The sequence below is a fragment of the Lepus europaeus genome, chromosome 3 (genome assembly GCF_033115175.1).
Source record: "Lepus europaeus isolate LE1 chromosome 3, mLepTim1.pri, whole genome shotgun sequence".
Taxonomy (NCBI): domain Eukaryota; kingdom Metazoa; phylum Chordata; class Mammalia; order Lagomorpha; family Leporidae; genus Lepus; species Lepus europaeus.
The window spans coordinates 133,825,211-133,845,411 of record NC_084829.1 but is presented as its reverse complement, the minus strand read 5'-3'; the positions used below and the strand labels follow the sequence as shown (position 1 = coordinate 133,845,411).

Genomic DNA, 20,201 nt, shown 5'->3' with positions numbered 1-20,201 from the left:
ACCAATGGCGGGGGCAGGGGAGACATGCAAACACAGCGATGACAGGTTCTCCTCCTCATTAATGCAGTCCATTGTGCAATGACAGTACAGGCAGAAGCTAAGATACACAAGTCTGCAATGGATTGATGTGTTAAGATGAAGAAACAGGTACACAGGTACTGTTTTACTGTTGTCATTTCAATATTGCTGCCAAGATCCAATACACTTGCTAATTTAATTTATGATGATATTTTAGTTAAAATTTTCATAGACTCACTTCTTTTCTTACAAGCCATCCAGGGCATCTACCATCTACTAGTGATGACATTTTTTGCAACAGCATTGGGAACAAACACACTTAGCCTTATTTTAAGCCATATCCATGGCATATTCTAAAAATTGTGGATGGTAATTGTTTATGATCTGTATGATAATAACTTCCTCTATGCAACTTAAGCATATCAAAAAGTCTCACTCAGAACAGTGCAAGTTGTCATGAATATGGCTCTTAGTTTTCCAGTAAAACTGCAGAAAGGGGTACTTGAGACTTCAACATACATTTCACTTTCTAAGTAAAGGTCCCATAGTCTTTCCCAAACCTTCTGCTTATGGTTGGATGGACAAATAGATGCCTCATACAATTATTGGAATTATTAAGAACCGAAATAAACACAAGTTTTCTTTATTATTATTGTTTTCTTATTGCAACAAATGCTCAGTTCCTTGCTGATGTCATTAGGCTTTGATAGCTTGAATTTTAAATTTGGTCATGATAAAATTATAACAAATGTTTTTGGTTTTCATTATCTACAGAGATTTTAACCAAAGTTACATTGTAACACACAGACGTTGTCTTGTCTTTAAGGCACAACACATCAGTATGAACATTCTGTTTGCCAAACTTAAAAAAGAGACAATATTATATCCCCTTACCCCATCCCTCTGCCCTCCCCAACAAATGAAAGAAAAATTGCATCCACTTTCAAAGTCAGCTGTTAATAAAGTCACAGTAAATTATTTTCATCAATAATTTACACAAAATTACAGATCTGGATAGGACTGTCCTTATACAGTCTGAGTGCATTCCAATTCAGATTTTCTGGGCTAGGTAGGCTAAAGTCAGTTTCAAACCTCAGGGCTGAGAAGATCTCCCATTGTGAGGAATGTTGTTGACCACCTTGTCAGATGAGCTTGGAAGTTGCTGCTCTGCAGGGTTAGAGTTCTTTGCTAAAGCTGTTAATTCCAGTTAGGACTCATTTGGTTTGTCCCAGCAACCACCACAATTTTTTTTTTCAAAAAAAAAAAAACATTAAAGTGTTGTAAATATAAGACCATAGAGTTTTCTTTCCGTAGCACTATAGTTTAATTCCATTCAGCAATCTGAATTCTTCATTCTGGAATTTTCATTCCAAACATGATTTCATCCTTTAAGACAATTTATATGTGTAGAGCCAGAGGCATTGAATCACACATAAAAATTCAGTGTAGTTGAAATATAAAAAATGGGTCTCCAGTTAGAGAACACAGTTACAAATACTCTAATTCCAGTGCTTGATGCAGAGCCAAGAGGTCTGAGTGACTTGATATCCTCCAAAAGGGCATGTTGTGCTGTGTGGAGGGATGGGAGAGAGAAAAGGGAGGAGGAAGGAATGGAGAGAGATCACAACCATCGTCTCAGCGAAGCAGTGGCACACATAAGAATGTGTGATCCATCCAAGTTCAAGGAAGGGAAGTTAAAGGAGGGATGACCTTACTTGAAGACTTGCAGCACCAATAGGGCATCATCAACATGATAGAGAAATAGATCTGAACTGGATTTTAATGATAAGAAAAGCAAATATTGGAATTCCCTAGGTAGTTTCCTACCTATTCTGGAATGTACCATCATCAACATCAGTATCTGAGAAAGCAAGCAGGCATAAAAATTCTACTTGGCTGACATGAAGCAAGTTTTCATTAATACATTTCTTGCAAAGGTCCACCTCTCAGTTGAAAATAAAATAAAATGAAATGAAGAAATTCTTAAGACCAAAACACTTTGTCAGGAGAGGAGGGTGAATTCTTTTCTATATGAAAAATAATTGTAAGTTGGACCACATAAAGTAGAAGAAATTGTGGAGTTAATAACTTTCTTCCTTGTCTTGGATAAATAATAACTTAAACTGGTAGAGTTGATCTGATTTATTTCATTGGCATGGAGTTGAATGTACACTAGCATGCATTTTAAACGAGGGAGATATCATCCCCAAGGGAACAAAACTAAAGCCTTGTGGAGCAGAAAATCTTTGACATTTTAATGGTTTGTAGTGCTCCAAATGTATACTAGTATACAGTGTATAAGTGTGTAATGTCATGGAAGGGCTGGCTTGGGGAAAAATAGGGGCCTGAAAAGACCCCACTGGGAAAAAAAGAAAACATTATCCTGTAGCAACTGACAAAACAAAAGCGTTATTTATAAGTCTGAGTTGATGACATGTGCTAGAATATATTTGTATGGAATATACATTCATGTTCATATGGAAATATCTTTATAAAATATGGAAAAACATTTTATTTAGAAAATGAGGCATTCTCGATAATAATCATTGTAGCTATATAATTTTCTATTGCTCAGTATGGTAGCTACTTGCCACTATGGCTTTCGGGAACTTGAAATTCATTAGCCTCATTTAAAATACAAACTGAATTCAAAGACTCAGAACAAAGGAAACAAAAAACCCCGCAATGTTGCATCAATCAATTTTATAATGATTAGATGTTGACAAATAATATTGTAGGTATATTGGCTTTATTAATGTTATTAAAATTAATTCAAGCTGTCTTTTAACATGGTTTTGAGAAAATTTAAAATCATATATACAGTTCACATTTTATATTTCTATGAGAGAGAAAAATTATGCTCACAGAAATTCCTGTATCTAAACTTTTAAATTCCTTCTTATATTTCTCAAATAATGTGTGTTGAAAGTCAAATGAAAGCACAGGAATTCACCTAGAAGTTAACGTTTTTAAAATTCAGCTCAGATCTATTTGAAGTAACAAACCAGTACTTAACATTTCTGCACATGCAATTACTGCTACATCCAAAAGAAAAGCATGCATTCTGGGTACTAGAGGAACCAACCACCTGTTTTTCAAAACAGAATTGTAAGCCTTCACCATCACCAAAACTATGACTACATAAACAATCATTTGGAAATAGCATTCTATACAAGATCTTAGCCATTTGGAGTCATGCCTTTTTCTCCTGAGGTTTTAGGTTTAAGGCAGAAGGTACAACAATTGTTTTACCATGTCCAGCTATCTTACGAAGGATAACTTGGGTAGACTTGATAAGTTTTCATTTTAAGGGTATATACTGCTTTTGGTTTGGAAAAGTGCATTTTATAGTCTTGACTTAGAAATACATAAATTTCATATAGGCTAAACAACATGCAAATATTCACTGGATTGGCTGCACCAATGACTGCTGTTTGTTGTGTGTAATTATGGTGCCAATGTGAAAAATCAAAACAACATGGACTCAGGACATTGACAAACTCCAGAAGACATTTCGATTGTGCGTGACTGGAAACATTTCAAGTAGCAGTCAGCAATCCAAGTCGTATTTCTTGAGTTTGCAGCCCTGACCTCATACAGAATGTCCTTAGGGCCAGTGTGCTGTCATGGGTCATTGACACTGCTAATTAAGGCCCAGGTGCTCTGTGGGAGGCAGAGCCTGACCAGCTCCCTGTGATGGAAAAGTACGGAGAATTCCCAGAATGGCTGACAACACATTCTCACCAAAACTTCTAAAATAGAGTGCTCTGTCTCCATTTTGCTTGATTTTAACTGAATATAGATATCAATGATTTCATTTCTCTATTATCGCCACAACTTTTTTATGAAACTTCTTATGTTGTTTTATTTCCTCTTTTTTTAAGATATCAGGTGAACATTCCAGTACATGCACATGTGTAGTAAAGGCTTTCATTAGACGTTCAATTCAAATGTCTTGGGGAGGGGGGCAGCATCTGGCTGGGCAGTTAAATTGTCACTTTGAATGCTTTCCTTCCGTATCAGAATACCTGGTTCAAGTCTCAACTCCTGTGCTTCTGATACAGCTTCCTGCTAATGTACACCCTGGCAGGCAACAGGTGATGGCTCAGGTACATAGGTCCCTTCCAGCCACATGGGAGACAGGGTAAAGTTCTAGGCTTCTGGCTTTGGTCTGGCCCAGCTGTAACATTTGTAAGCATTTGGGGAATGAACTAGAAGACAGAAGATCTCTGTCTTTCAAATAAAATGAACATTAGATAAATAAATAAGTAAGTAAATAAGTCCTCAGGTGATGGACGTTTGGCCTAGTAGTTAAGAAGCTGGTTAAGATACCTGTGTTCTACATCAGAGTGTGTGGGTTCAATACCAGCTTTGACCTCTTACTTCAGCTTCTGCTAATGCAGACCCTGAGAGGCAGTGGTGATGGACCAAGTATTTGGGTTCCTGCTTCCCATATGGGAAATCTGAGTTGATTTCTTGGATAATGGCTTCAGTCCCAGACAGAGGTTATTATGTGCATTTAGGAAATTAATCAATAGATGGGTGTTCTATCTCTTTCTATGTCTTTTGTTTTCAAATACCTACATAAGTAAGGAAAAGTAAAATGTCCTCAGGATAATAAGGATAATATTTTTTTCTAAGTAAAACAATGTATAACTTGATGTGTCATTGTTTAAAAATATTAACTCAGGGGAGGGTGTTGTGGTATAGCTGGTTAAACCACTTCTTGGAACATCCACATCCCAGGAGTCCCTGATACTCCTCTTCAACACATCTCTCTGCTATTGCATCCTTGGAGGCAGTGGATGATGGCCCAAGTGCTTGGACCACTGCCACCCTCATGGCAGGTCCAGGTGGAGTTGGTGGCTCCTAGCTTTGGCCTAGCCCAGCTAAGCCTTTAAAGTAAATAAAAATAATAAATAAATCAACATTAAAATACTAACTCATCATTTCACCTTGTTTTATAGATTCTACCACCTTTCTCTGGGCTAGAAGATATTTTTGCTGTCATTTAGTGAAGAATGCGGCAGATCTTGATCTTGTATTGACTATCTGGAGGCAGAGGTTGATGGGGAAACAACCATTCAATGGCTTTTACTTGCCTTGTTTTTCTTTTTGGAAATGCAGACCAGATGAAAGACTTATTTAAATACCTAGGGTCTATGAGATCTTCTGAATATATTCAAAGCCAGCTACTTGCCTCCAACCAAGTTCCAATGGCTCACCAGAAGACAATGGTTTCATAGTAGATGAGAGGCACACTGCCTCTAAATTGGGACAAAAGGATCTGAATAATCCGTCTCATTCCAGTAGTTGCTATTAAAATTTCTCATAGTGGTTTTGGAGATTAAATCTTCCCTCAGTATTTATCACCATGGAGCACATCTACATCAAGGCACTCAAAAGGAGGACCACATGAAATAGGGGCCCATGAACCACTTACATGGCTTTTCCATGGAGCTCATTAACATGATTTATCTTGTTAAAATGCATGTGCTTAACAATATTTCTCCCTCTGTATTTTCTTGTAGACCTCAGGGCAATCTATTCCTGTGTTCCCTGTGTGCATATATACATATATATGTGCATATGGACACATATATGTGTACATATATACACAAATAGATTTATTGTGTATATATATTTACTTTATGCACACACACAAAGAAATATAACAAAATTTTCCTGAATTTCTTGTCCTTTCAGGCAAAAAATGCTAGACTCCAAATGGTTTATGTGAATGTAAGTATTGACCCTCTCATGCTTTTATTGCTTTACATCTATGAATTGAAATCATTTGTCAAGCTGTCACTGGGCCAAACTACAGGAATGCAAACAAAAAGGCTTGCATTAAAAGTATCACACCAACATTGTTTGAGACAGGTTACCTTTTTTGCTGCCTGTTCTTCTTCTACACCATCCCCAATTACAACATATACTACTTTTCTGCCAAACCTTTGCATTATTCGTTCAAAGCAACTTTCTTTTCCTGGAAGATAAATGAGATAAAAGTTCAGAGTGAAGTTACCTGGTTAGCGGCATGCTCCTCATCTCGGCCATCTCCAATCACAACATAAGTTATGTTAGTGCCAAATCTGGACACTATACGCTCAAAACAGCTTTCCTTGCCTGAAAAACAATGCACTGCTTATTCTTCCAGCCATTGCATTCATTAACCTAAAGATTCATAAAGTGTTAAAGTTAATTTCTCTTGAACATCATTTGAACTAGCTTACAACCTCTGGGTTTATGAAACCAGCACACATGTTTGAACAGTGTAAGTCTCAGGATGGATTATTAAACAAATGTGTTTTACACTCCAAAAACATCAGTGGGGTTAAGCACTTGACCTAGAGAAAATGTTGTTATGATTTATTCCACCAAAGGAGTATCAGAAAAACTGTACAGGCAACTCAAGATTTAACACTTGTTTATTTCTAAAAATTAATTTCACCTAATTTATTTTAAGCAGTATAGTCACCTGGATATGCTATTGTGAAAAGCTGACAGTTTATCTCTAAGGAAATACTAAGATGTGGATTTACTTTCATAAACAATTCATTTTTTCAAGTAGGTACAAGCTAATACATTCAGATTAATTGTACCAAAAGTGTTGTCCAACTGGGTCACAGACTGTGGTATCCTACGATACACAAGGACCCTACAGTTGCATTGTGGGAATATCATCACGTGTTCTCTGTTTTTTCAACATTGGCATTATTCTTTCAATTTTACTCCCAGAATTTTCATGGCTACTTGCACCTTTTCCCCCCTTAATCTGGCAGTTCAGAACTTTAAAAAAATTAGTTTAAAGGGAAAAAAATTTGTTTATTTTCTCACATTGAATATAAGGAATAATTTGGCCTCTAACAAAGAATATTGTCCTAAGAGAAATGCTTATTCTGTTATAAAATTACTGGATTTGTCAAAAAGCAAGATCACAGTGTTATTTTTAAATCCTGATAGCATAAACACATACACTCATATAAAACATGCACAGTACTGGAAGCTAGACTCTGAACTGAGGTGCTTGTGACAATGTGGAATTTACTTCATGAGAGCTTGGCTCTTGTTAACTGCACTCCTGAAACAGCTGCAAGTGGGGCCTCCTTCTACTCCAGCCAATATCAGACCTCCACAAAGCCCAGGGCAGGTTATTTTTGGTGGGGGATTTTAGGATTTTAAACTTCTCTTGTCAGGGTGCCAAAGCCTATGTTTGTTGACCTTCAGGGCACATTACACAATCCATTTATTTTCTCTGGCATTTCCTTGACAGACAGTGGAATACATGAGCTGTTTTCTTTTAACTCTTTCAAGATGGCAGAAGTTGAGGAGGCTTGTTTTCAACTGTTTCTTAGATACCTGAGTCTGCAAAATGCACTCAAAGACAAAGATGGCTCCACCTATATTATCTAAATACGGGAGGCTGTAGTTTTCTGGTGACTACTGCACATTTTTGGAAACATGGATTTGCAGTCACCCATGTTAATGAAAACTCAGATGATATTTTCTGACTTTGAAGTCCTTATTTTTTTCTGGAACTTTTTTTCTCCTCAGCAGTTCAACCTATCTGAGATTCCTATGTAACACCAAAATAGTACTTTAACCTTAGATCTAATTATTGTATATGAAAAGAGATATACTGTAGTCCATACTACTTAAACTGGTAATTCCCATTGTTAGAGAAACGGTATTATTATTTAGATAACATGTGCTGTAACACTTTATGAAGCACATAGAATGAGTAAAAAATACCCAGATATTGATTTCAGAATTTCACTAATCAACAGTTCTCATAAAATATACACAGGCACAATGAGTTACAGGGTTTTTGTTATATGAACCTATCTATCTTTGATCTATGTTCCAACAGCCAAATTGATGAAAAATGGAACTATGTACAAACAGACTTGGAGAAAAATCCTTCAAGTATGGATGAGAACATACTCCATACAAGTTTAAAATAATTTCCTTACCTATTTTCGTTGCACTGTAAATATTCTCGATGGGGAAAGCACCTCCTAAACTGTAGAGCAGAACCTTTGCAAGTGCTGGAATCAGCTGGGTTGTCGTTACCAAGACATTTACACAGTTACTCCTACACAGGGAGAAAACAGACATTTATTTTATAACATTAGATAATTTCAAATAGTGCAGATTTAAAACCAGCATTATGGTTTCTAAATTCCATAGTCAATGGCCCCTTTCAATACTCGGCAGTTACTGCCTATCAGCAGACACTCACTAAATAAAGGCTTATAATTAATTAATACTGAAAAGTAAAGTCCTATTTTGTGAAAATAAGATGCTATTCAAGGTCACATATCAATAAATGCTACAGAATGAAAACGTGGTAGAATAAAATAAAGCACAAGCTTTTTAAGTTTAGAGACATGGTTTTGATATGAAATCTCACCTCTTTTACACTATGTGACATTCGTTTGCATTATTTATTTAATTATAAATATGGCATATAATTATAATAGAAATTTTGCAAAAAGCAGATAGATGTAAAGAAGAAAATTCAAGCTTCAATTGTGATTTAGCTGTCCAAAGATATATGCTCTCTCTATTTGTGCATTTACTTTCAATATTTGTGCATTTACTTTCAATATTTCTTGACATTTGTGGATTTTTTTCCCATTAGGATCTTCTCACTGTATTCTACTTTATTTATTGATTTATTTATCAGGAGCCCATTCATTTATATAAAATAATCTGTTATTCCCCCTCTCCCAACAAAACAAGGTGTGCACACTACTCTACTATTTGAATGGATTGTAATTTTAAGAAGTTAAGTTAGATGGCTTTTGATTTTTCAATATTATAAACAATGCCATTTATTTTTTCCCACATCTTTAATTATGTCCTTACACTATATTCATAGAAGAAGAATTGGGTTCAGATGGTAGGTTAACTTTTCTAAAGGCTCTGATATATTATTCAACAAAGTATTTATTTTTCTACTTTCCCAGGTGTTGTGAAGACCACCAATGGCGATACATATGCACGATTTAACAAGTTCCATAGCATGTAACTATTCAATGTGCACTGGATGCTTTTTCTCCACCTCTTTCTTGTTATACCAATTTTTTCTTAAAATCACATTTTCCTGTTGTTGTTTAACAAGACAGCATTTCACTGTTTTGTTCAAACAAAACATAAGCTAAGAACTTTTTCAAGAGCTTACTCTTGCTTTTCTGGTGCATTTAAATGATGCATTTTCTCTATTATGGTACCCAGGATATAAAACATACATTCTTTGCATAAACAGTACCATTTTGTTTTTGCCATCAACCCTCTCCCTTCTTCACAGGGTGTTTTCTTTGTTCATATACAAAGGTCCCATGTAACCTTTCTATAGGGAGCATCAGAGATATGACAAGAGGTGGGTAGAGGATGCAAACTGGTGATTCTGAGAAGCAACACCCCTCCTCCTGTGCCAACACAAACACACACTGAAAATCTCTGGACTCAGTGAATTTAGCTCTCTCCAAACTCTAAAATAGTCTAGGAATTAACATTTTGATCTACGTGGTGCTATTAGAACTATACCTGCAATATAACAGACAGGGAAAGGACAACCATCCCACTTACCTAGTACTAATAATTGATAAAGACTTAAGTGCATTTGTTAGCCAGGAATCTGTCAGACCTTCAATCTCTGCCCTTAACTGCAGCCACGCATCCCTCTTGGCAGGGCCAAGGAGTCCTACAGCACCGAAAACAAGGCAGAATCAGCAGAGGAGTATTTTTCAGGAACAGTCATTCAGTTCCCCTTCTGTCTAGAACGGATCATTGTTTAAGCCTATGTCAGAAATGATTTATATCAATATTAGTCCTTTATTTCAGAATTGATTATTCATTCAGTCATGGAGAGGATATTCATCAGACAGCTTCTGGGTGTGAGGTACTGGGCCAAACATTGAGGATGTAATAGTTGAAAAGTGGACCCAGCCTCTGCACTCCTTGAGCTGGGACTCTAGTGCAATGGATGCCAGCCACCTGAAGAGCTCAGAACATTCTCAAGCTGAAGCTCCACGCCAAGGCACAGATAGATCAGGTCTGAAGGAACAGTGAAGTTCTCCCAGACTTCAGCTATTAAGGCTGTCTGAAAATGCTTAGTTTCTTAATAATCACCATCATTTCCAATTTGAAACAGTAACAGAGCAGGCTTTTAGCCCAGGGTTTAAACAGTCTTGTCCCACAGTGGAGTGCCTGAGTTCAATTCCCAGCTCCTGCTCCTGACTTCAGAGTCTTAGCAAGGCAGACCCTGAGAGGCAGCAGGTGATGGCTCAAATGCTGGGCTCCTGTCACTCAAGTGAGAGACCTGGAGTGAACTACCTGCTCCTGGATCTGCCCCGCCCCGGCTCTTCTGGGTATGTAGGAAGTGAACAAATGGATACACAGATCGATGTTCTGTGTTTGTATCTGCCTCTCAAATTTTTAAATTGTTTTAAAAATTAAAAAAATAATTATGGTGGTCTCAACTGGGAAGGAACCCAAACACAGGCTCAGAGATGAGCCCACAGCCCACCCTGCCCAGCCTGTTCAAAAGCCGTGATAATTCAAAAGCTGTACTTTGGAAATTTGTATTTATTAAATAAAAGTTTAAAAAAGTAATTATGGAATTATACATAGCTGTTAGAATGTTTCTAATATTATCAGTAATACTAGTTACTAGTAACACTAGTATAATTATTTTGTTTTGTAAAAAGGAACTGAGAACTAAAAAAAAATCCCAAAGTGTATGACACACTTACAGACAATGGTGGGAAACTACACTGAGGTGAAGCTCAGGAAAGATGAGAAAACAGGTAGGAATGCTAATGCTTATTTCAACTGATTAAGCCTTTTTTTTTGTAATAAAATAAGATCATGTTACTTGACTTGTACTTCAGCACATTGGGAGCACTTAAACAGGTGAGTAAGTTTTTAGTGAAAATTCATAATTTCCAGCAAGTGTTACTCATCTTCATTCCAATAAAATAACTGTTCACACATGACAGAAGATTGATCTGAGGTTCTTTTTTTACACTTTTTAAGGGATACTATTATTTTGATAGCAATCTTCTTAATTTAAAAATAATTTTAGTAATACACTAAAAGTAGGAAATAGTGACATACTATAAATGATGAAAGTCAATTCCAGAGACAGGTGTTGTGGTGTAGAGGGTAAAGCCGCTGCTAGAGACATCGGCATCCCATATGGGCCCTGGTTTGTATCTCAGCTGCTCCACTTCTGATCCAGCTCCCTACTAATGTGCCTGGGAAAGCAGCAGAATATGGCCCAAGCTCTTGGGCTCCTGAATCCACTTGGGTGATCTGGAAGAAGTTCCAGGATCCTGGCCCAGCCCTGGACATTATGGCCATCTGGGGAGTGAACCAGTTCATGGAAGATATCTCTCTCACACACACAGTCTCTGTTAACTCTGCCTTTCAAATAAATAAGTAAATCTTTAAAAAATCAATTCCAATTTCCCAAAGTAATATTCATTTTTAGGTTAAATATATTTCTCTCAATGGATTTTTAACTAGAAAATCTGTTTATTTGATTTTACAAATGTCTCTCGTTTGGATTGAAACAAATTGGAAAATCAGAGATTTTTTCTCCCCTAGAATACTGTACAAGTAAGTGGTCTATGGAGCTCAATTTCCTATCTGGAAATGAAGGAATTCCATATCTAAGCTCCCTGTTGGTCTAACATTACCATTATCTACAGTTTTGTTTCTGTTATCTTGTGGTTAGTGAGTAACTATTGAGAATATATTGTGTGCCTCAGAGCTAGGCACTGGGATACAAGGTGATCAGACACACAGTCTCACCCTCAAGATGTATATGGGTATATGTGAAAAATACGGTATGCATGAACATTTTACTATATAATATGACATATATGTGAATATACCTATGTATAGAAGGAACACATGTATTTAGCTTTTAATCATTTCATTTTGGATTCCAATTTATGTTGTTCCATCATCATCCCTTTTTTAAAAAAGAAGAAACAAATCAAAACCCTAGGAAGAAAATCTTCTGTGACATCATAGTTAATCTTAGGAATACTGTTGCTGTAAAGTTCATCGCAGCAACAGAGATAATCATGTTTTGTTATGTCTAGAAGCACAATCAGGATCTTAGTTTTGGTGGCATGGGTTTTTATATCACCTATAAAATATACAGATGGTTATAAAATCATTTGGATTTTTCTAAAAGAGTATTTGAACTTTTAAAAGTCATGATAATGATAGTTAAAACTATCTGCACATGGGAAAGTCATACTTCCATAAAAAAATGCAATTTTTAAAAAGGAAATAGATTCATTGAGCATCTCTGAAATTACATAAACCACTGATTAAATTTTATCTGAAAGGGAATGCTTGCTAATGTCTCTGTGATTCTCATGTTTAGAAAGCTACTCTTCCCATTGCCCCAGTCAATTCTTCTGTCTGGTTTTCTTGATAATGTCCCGTGTAACAGCTGATGAAGTGAACTAAATGCCCTGTAGAAATCTTAACCAAACAACTGGGCACAAATTTTCACAAAAGATGCTTTATTTTGAGATAATTTTCCCCCAACGAATTCCAAGAAACTTCAAAGTTGGGCTGTGATTCAACATATGCTTTGGAGGGAGGCCTCTAACATGAAACTACAGTTTAAATCCTCCCTATACCTGGACAGCCTTTATTTGATTTAAAAAAATTCACACATACCTCCAACATTGTTCTTGTAGGTATTATATAATTCTTTCACTCTTCTGTAACGAAAAGCCAACTTCCTCATCCAGTCAACCCCTCCTCTTACACCTGTTGGCAAACAAAGGTTTGCACTACTTGCAGCTGCATGGAAGCCATCAGTTGCAAAACTGTAGGTACTGCAACACCCAAAATACATTAAAAAGAAATAAAAGAAATAATTACATGTGCAAAACTCCATAGCTGAATTTCTGTAGGAAACAGCATACTGAAAGGCATAGCTTACCTTAAGTCCTGCCCATTATCATCCGAGGAAACATCATCTATATGAACTTGATCACATTCCTGTTAAAAACATTAGAAACATTATATATATATAAAAACATTACATATAATATATGTATATATTTTCAAATGCTGCTCATCACCATGTTTTTTCCATCTGATGAGATGCTTGCCAGTAGATGGCAGCATTTATCCATCATCTCCCATCTTACTCTTTATGCTGGGCCATGGCGCCATTTCTATGCAATAAATTCTAAATCCATGAAAGTGCCATAAAAAAGGGTCTGAAAATAAATGGCAGCAAGGAACAGGGAGCAGTTAAAAGAAGCACAATTTTAATCTTAAAATTATCGATAAGAAATTCTCTTTTGAATTCTTGCTAATCATGTGAGTTCTTTCACCAATTTCTGTTGTGTGAACTTAAGCATTACTATTATTTATTATTTGTTGAGCAGCAACAGTGGGGTAGGCTTCAGCTATGGTGTCCTGGGAGACTCCTATGACTTCCTGTGTTTTGCTAGACCAAATATATCAGGAAAGAACCATGCTGGTGTTGTTTAAAAAAGCCTGTCTCTTTTAACACAGAAAAAAAAAAATAATCACAAGAGCTGACATTTTCTTTTTTGACGTTTTTAAAATCTTAAATCAAAGTAATGATTTACACCTACCTCAAATGTACTATAAATTCCAAGGAAAATAACTGATATGTAAATATGTCTACATAATTGACTTAATTTTTCAGTTACATAGTGCTTCATACAAATAGCAACTTGTAGATAAGGACTCAATTCTTCTTTGCTATTCTGAGTTTTAGTGTGCCCTCAAATAACTGGCAAAGCTCCACTGAAATATTACATGATCTGAAGGTGGAATTTGGCTATGGCATTTAAAATACTCAGTCCTCTGAATAATAAATACATTATGACTGGAATAGTATATTGAATAAGTAACCCTAAAACAAGTATAGTTCAGCTGTCTAATAGCTTCTTTTGTTTGCCTTAAATTATTTTATTCATACAGATTCTGATTGTACATATGGTGCTTACCACTCAAAATCAACCTTTTTTAAGTTTGTATACTTATTTATTTGAAAGGCAGAGAGAGAAACAAATACATGTACAGAGAGAGAGAGAGAGAGAGTGAAAGAGAGAGAGATCTTCCATATGCTTGTTCATTCCTCAGATGCTAGCTGGTGCTAGGACAGGCCAGGAATTCCATCTGGGTCTCTCACATAGGCGAAAGGAATTCAAGTATTTGAGCCGTTATCCGTTATCCGCTGCCTCCCAGAATGTGCACTGACAGGAAGTTGGATTGGAAGTGGAGCTGGGACTTGATACCAGGTACTACGATATGGGATGTGGGAGTTCCAATTGGTAGCTTAATTCATTGTGCCACAACACCCACCCCTCAAAATCAATTCTTAAAAATTCATTATATTTGAAATATGCCATCCTAAACAAAGGATTTTCAGCTACTATTTATCTTCATAATAGGACTTGGAAGTATCCAGGAGTCAAATATTTAATATCTAGACCCCAGCTTTCCACACAGAGGGTATTAATCCTACATCAATTTTAAAGTGATTTAGTTGAATCAAGTGTCATTTAAAAATACAAAAGTCAGTAGTTATCGCAATCAGTAAAATTTTGGCATATAACGTGAAAGAACTAATTTTAAAAGTTCATATAACTTACATAAATCTTGGTTTTAGCAATGTCTGACTAAATCTCAATTCACAGGCACAGGTAGGGGCCAGAAAATGTAATCTGACTAGCAGCTCCCTGAGGGCTGTATTTGGTTCAACAGGATAAACTCTCACTGGAAGTCATAATCTGTTATAAAATAATCCCTCAATAATTCTTTCTTTAACAAATGGCAGAAGTCCAGACAAACGATCATTTTGACAGTATTGCCACAATCATATCAACTTTTGAACACACAGTTATGGTGACGTACAATGCCAGCACTTTGGCAGGTGAGGACTGTGAACAGTCCTGATAGGAAGAGTAGTGCAAGCACAGTAGGGAGGACCCGGGGCTTAGGCTGCTAGAGTTGTGCCCCGACAGGCCTTTACCCTGGCCCTCTGTAACCAAAGCAGGCCTTACGTTTTTAGAAAAGTCCCAGAGAAAAGTATCAAAAGCCTTATTAGTAGCTCTAGACCTGGGTTTAGAGAAAAGGGGGGAGATTTTACCAGATAGCAAAACTGTTGGAGATGAACTTCTGCCTTCTGAATATGGAGGCACCAAATTAGCTCTAGATGACAGAAGCATTCCTTAGAAACGCTAGCATTCTTGGGGAGTGTATAAACTGAAGTTAAGTCATACCGAAATGGTATCACTGGGCAGGCACTGTGGTGTAGTGGGTAAAGCCGCCACCTGCAGTGCCGGCATCCTATATGGGTGCCAGCTGGAGTCTCGGCTGCTTCACTTTTGATCCAGCTCTCTATTATGGCCTGAGAAAGGAATAGAAGATGGTCCAGGTCCTTGTGCCCCTGCACCCACGTGGGAGACCAGAAGCAGCTCCTGGCTCCTGCGCAGCTCTGGCCATTGTGGCCAACTGGGGAGTGAACCAGTGGATGACGAAAGACCTCTCTCTCTGCCTCTCCTCTCTCTGTGTTAACTCTTTCAAATAAAGAAATAAAATCATTAAAAAAAAGAATCCAATTGACCTAAATATTAAAAAAAAAATGGTATCACAGGAAAGTTGCCCGTTACACTGAAATTCTAAATCTTCATGTAAATAACTTCCGTGTCTCTCTTTTATAATAAGCTAAGATATTCAAAACAGGGGGATTCTTGTAAATTACTCTGATAATCAGAAGGTATCCTTTTTTCAATGTATTTTTGTTATTATAAAGATAACAAGTTTCATATACTTCATAGGTGCAATTATAAGATATATTTCACCCTTTCAATTTTAACTTTTAGAGAAATTCTCTAACATTTCAAGTATTAATGTACAGGACTAATTTGTATATAAATTGTCCCCAAATTTATTTCTTAGTCCTGAGGACAATGGTATCTCAAACCTCCTGGACCATGAGTTTTGCATCTGAAGTTATGTTTGAGGTTTTTCCAAATCTAACTTCTCTTTAAATTTATGCCTAGTTAACTATGCCTGTTGACTCTGGACGTCTGCCTGAGTACTAAGTCCAGTGAAAGAAACTTGAACTTCAATTACTTACATTTTTAGGAAAAGCTAAATAATTATTCTTCTATTAGTTTTCACTCTGAGACCTTTGCAAGAACCATTTTGACCAAAACCTGAAATACTAAAAACATTGCATGTAGTGCTTTGGCATTAACAAATTTCAATAGAATACCTCAAATATTTGAAATAATTCTGATACAAATCTGAAATGCTTTAATTTTGTTGTACAAGGTGACCACAAAGTTGTCGCTGATATTTATCAGTTATATTCCACATTAGTCTTTTCTCACTTCTGTGACCCCAAAGTCCCTGGTGCCTTTTTTTCTGGAAGTTATTCTAACTGAAATAACACGTTATTCAAACAGAGAACATTCTCTTAGCAGGAGCAGCGTTTGCCTTCTCTGCAGTTGGGCAGAACGCATTGAAGTGTCTGTGAGAAGGGTTTAAATCTGGATCTTTTAGGGAATTATGTGAGAAGCAGCTGCGACTACATATGTTGCAGTAGCTATTTAAGGATTTGAGTCTCAAATTGGATTTTTAGGTTAAAAAAAGAGTCCCGTGAGATTAAATATACAAGGGGGAAAAACCATAATAAGGTAAGGGTGGAGATACTCTCTTGAGGAATTTCTTTTTTAGTCAACAGAAGCATAAATAACTTAATTTTGGTCGATAATTTGTGGTGGCAAGAGGTTTATCAAAGTGAGAAATTGTGTGAAAGTAAAGTTGATTGTCGAAGTCAGACACAGAAGAATAGTAGGTATGCATGCAACTACACTGAATGATCTTGAAAGTTATTGTTCAGATTTATTAATGAATGCCTGTTTATGTCAGTTAAGTCAATAACTAACTTTTTAAAAATTAATTATTTAGTTATTTAAGAGGTGGAGATAGAGAGAGACAGAGACAGACTGACTTCACTTCCTAGATGTCCACTCTGGCCAGGGCTGGACCAGGTCAGAGGTCAGAGCTCAGAGCTTCATCCAGGCTTCCCATTTGGGTGGCAGTGACACAGGATCTGCATTAGCAGTAGCCAGAGCCAGATCTCAAACCCAGGTGCTCTGATATAGGTTGTAGGGGTTTTAACCAGCAACTTAACTGTTAGGCTAAAAAAAGCCTTCCACAGAAAAACGTCTGAGTTTCCTGGTGTACTTCATGTGGATGTGCAGGCATGCATGTGTGTGCATGTATAAGGAGGTGGAGTCAACTTATATACGGGCACTCGATTATTTCATTGATTTATTTTGTTAAATAGATATGTTTTAGGGTTTGAGTCAAATGGAATTTTTATCACATTATAAAACTCAACTAAAAAGCTATAATCAGAGAAGAGAAAGTCGACACCAATACTTTTTCAGTTCCCATTTTTATCATGAGATCCTGCCGAGATTTTAAATACACATTAAACATGGCATTCTAATCCAAAATAACAAGTCTTAAAGCACTAAACGTGACCACAACATATTTTTGATATACCAATATTCATTTTAAACTTGCTAAAGGTATTTATAAATTCATTAAATGCTACTTTCACCTTCTCACTTTGGTGTTTTGAGTAGAAAATTTATTCCATTTGGCTTCCAACACTCCAATAAGGAATAAATTTCATTTATTTTTAGTAAAAGTTAATTAACCAAATGAAATAAACACAATAAAACTTGGATAAAGCCAATTTAAAGTTTTGAAAGCATTAATTTTAGACTTCTTTGTGGAATGAGACTCATCTATGTCAGCCAATGGAAAAATGAATCTAAAATATTACCACCGTGAATAAAAAATTCAAGTTACAAACAAGTTGAAATGTGTTCCTGATTAACGGGTATATATAAAATCATTCTGTATGCTAGACAGTAAAGAGTAGTAGGATTAATTTAAATCAGATTTTAAGAGAAGTGATTATTACTTCTCATTATTTAAAGCAGGAAAACCTGTCTAGATATACTGATCTTTCATATGGTCCATTAAAGAAAAAAAACTAAAACTATTTAAATAGAGATTTTATTATCCAGTAAAAACACATGGATTCACTACAGAGAAAACAACAACAACATGCTATGACATGGTAGATTTTCAGCACATGCATTTATGGGATGTCCTGAACTAATTTTTAGTCTCATGTCTCAAATGTAACTGACTTTCTTCTCTTGTCTCATAAAAGATTTCGTCAATTTTAAAAGCTTATTTGGTTCGCTCATCAACTTGATTTTTCTTTCTCATTTCTTTTAGTTTCAGCATGGAACAGGCTGGAGCCAGAAAACTTGCTTCAATTCCAGTTCTACCACTGAACTAACAGGTAACCTCGGACATGGTTTTTCAGCAGTGGCCTTTATAGTTTCTCCCCAGCAAAATATACATATTTAATATATATTAAATAAATACGCTTATTTCAAAGCATTGCTAATTATTTAAAGCCCAACGTAAACTGCCTATAAGGTGGTATTCAATAACAATAATCTTCCTCTGTACTCATAATATGAATCATAGACAAATCTTTTCCTTTAAAAATCAATTTAAACATATAATTTAAAGGGTGGGGAGAGATCTAGTGCAGCACAGTTACGCTCAGTTGGGAAGTACTTCTATTCAGTGTCCAAATTCTTTAGTTTTTTCAAATTCTAGCATCTGATTGTCTAATAACTCAGGTCTTTAGCACACAGGTTATATTACTCTTAGCAGTTCATATTCAGCTACTCCGAGGATATTTTTCTTGACTGCTTCTACTTTGGTGTTTTTATTTTTTTCTTCCTCTTGTTTCCCATTAACAAACTCTATTACCATTTAAGGTGGGAAATCAAAAAATAAATTAGTAAAAGAAGAAATAAACGCACTGAAACCCATCAGATGTGCAACATAAATAAGTCTACCATCATTTTATCCAGAAGGGAGGAAATGAGGAAAGGCAGTATTGTCTAAAGTTAGGTTTCAGACTGTCTGTGAAATTTAATGATCCATGCTAGCACCATGAATAGTACCTCTGCATATTTTCTAGGCATTAACTCAAATAGCATCCTGGCTAGTAACCTGGAAAAGCTAATGCTGATTCCAAAGGTGCCATGTGGGTTGTGGTTGGGGCATCAAAAGAATCAGGAGTGATGTACAGGAGTGTACAATAAGTGAGAACAAAGTGGACCACATCCTTTTCCAGGAGATTTTGTTCTCAGTACACTCCTGGATGTATCTGTTTCACAGGAACACAATTTAGCTTTCTGCTTGTGGTTGTATATGCAGATTTTTTTGACAAGAACTTTATGGGCTTTTTAGGCTTAATTTCTTTCTATTTTTTGAGGTTATCTATATATAGAGAAACCATCTAAGCATTTTAGATTTGAATACAACTATTCTTACCCTATAAAATTCTTACCTCTAAGTCATTAAAAAACAAATGTGTATCAGCAAGATTAAAAATCATTTCCTCCATTCGGAGTCCAAGGGTCACAGCCATAGGAGGATCCTGAAAAGAAAATTGAAAGATGATGTAAAATTTCTGCAACCATGGTTACTATTTAAAGCATTTTAAGTGCATATTGTTGTGGAAGATAAGAGAAGACTATATGAATTTTACCCAAGGTTCAAATTATTTTCCAATATTGCAAAAATGTGTCTCCCCAGAGGGTTGAGACTGCCAAATTAGTGGCTACACCTGTGACTCTATGTGAATTTACACACGCATAAAGAATGATGATCCATTTTACATTAAGCTGTATGCTCAGGAGAGAAGGAGGAGGACAACTAACTGGTTCATATGACACAATTCCCTTATGCTCCATGGAAAGTCTTTTGGAGAAAGGTATTTGGATAGCATACTGAAGAATACAGCATACTTGCTAAAAAGAGGGAAGGATTTCTCTTTAAGAATGGGAACATCAGAATTAGAAGATGGAGATAAATAGTTGATCACATGTGTGTAGGTCTTGAGCATCAAATGTTATCTTAGGTGGGATACAAAGAGCTGGTAGAGGCTGGTACAACCACTGTCTCATTTTTAACCACAATTTGATCAATGAGTTAATAAGAATCTCTACCCAGACATACGTGTATAATTTGCTCTAATCTAT

General features: G+C 36.2%; 1 protein-coding gene across 4 annotated transcripts in view; it reads right to left on the bottom strand.

The window, feature by feature from the left end:
- Positions 1-929: 929 nt before the first annotated feature.
- EYA4 (EYA transcriptional coactivator and phosphatase 4) overlaps positions 930-20,201 on the bottom strand; it is a 291,369-nt gene continuing 272,097 nt past the window's right edge. For 2 of the 4 annotated variants that reach the window (XM_062186786.1, XM_062186788.1), the window contains 7 exons: positions 19,508-19,597; positions 13,001-13,059; positions 12,733-12,893; positions 9,616-9,730; positions 7,995-8,116; positions 6,047-6,147; positions 930-1,587 (listed from right to left, as the gene is read on the bottom strand). In XM_062186786.1, the coding sequence (XP_062042770.1) occupies positions 1,507-1,587; positions 6,047-6,147; positions 7,995-8,116; positions 9,616-9,730; positions 12,733-12,893; positions 13,001-13,059; positions 19,508-19,597 (729 nt within the window). In that variant the 3' untranslated portion in view covers positions 930-1,506. Of the gene's footprint in view, positions 1,588-5,906; positions 6,008-6,046; positions 6,148-7,994; positions 8,117-9,615; positions 9,731-12,732; positions 12,894-13,000; positions 13,060-19,507; positions 19,598-20,201 lie in introns of all 4 variants that reach the window. The other 2 variants (XM_062186787.1, XM_062186789.1) reach the window with 1 other exon arrangement.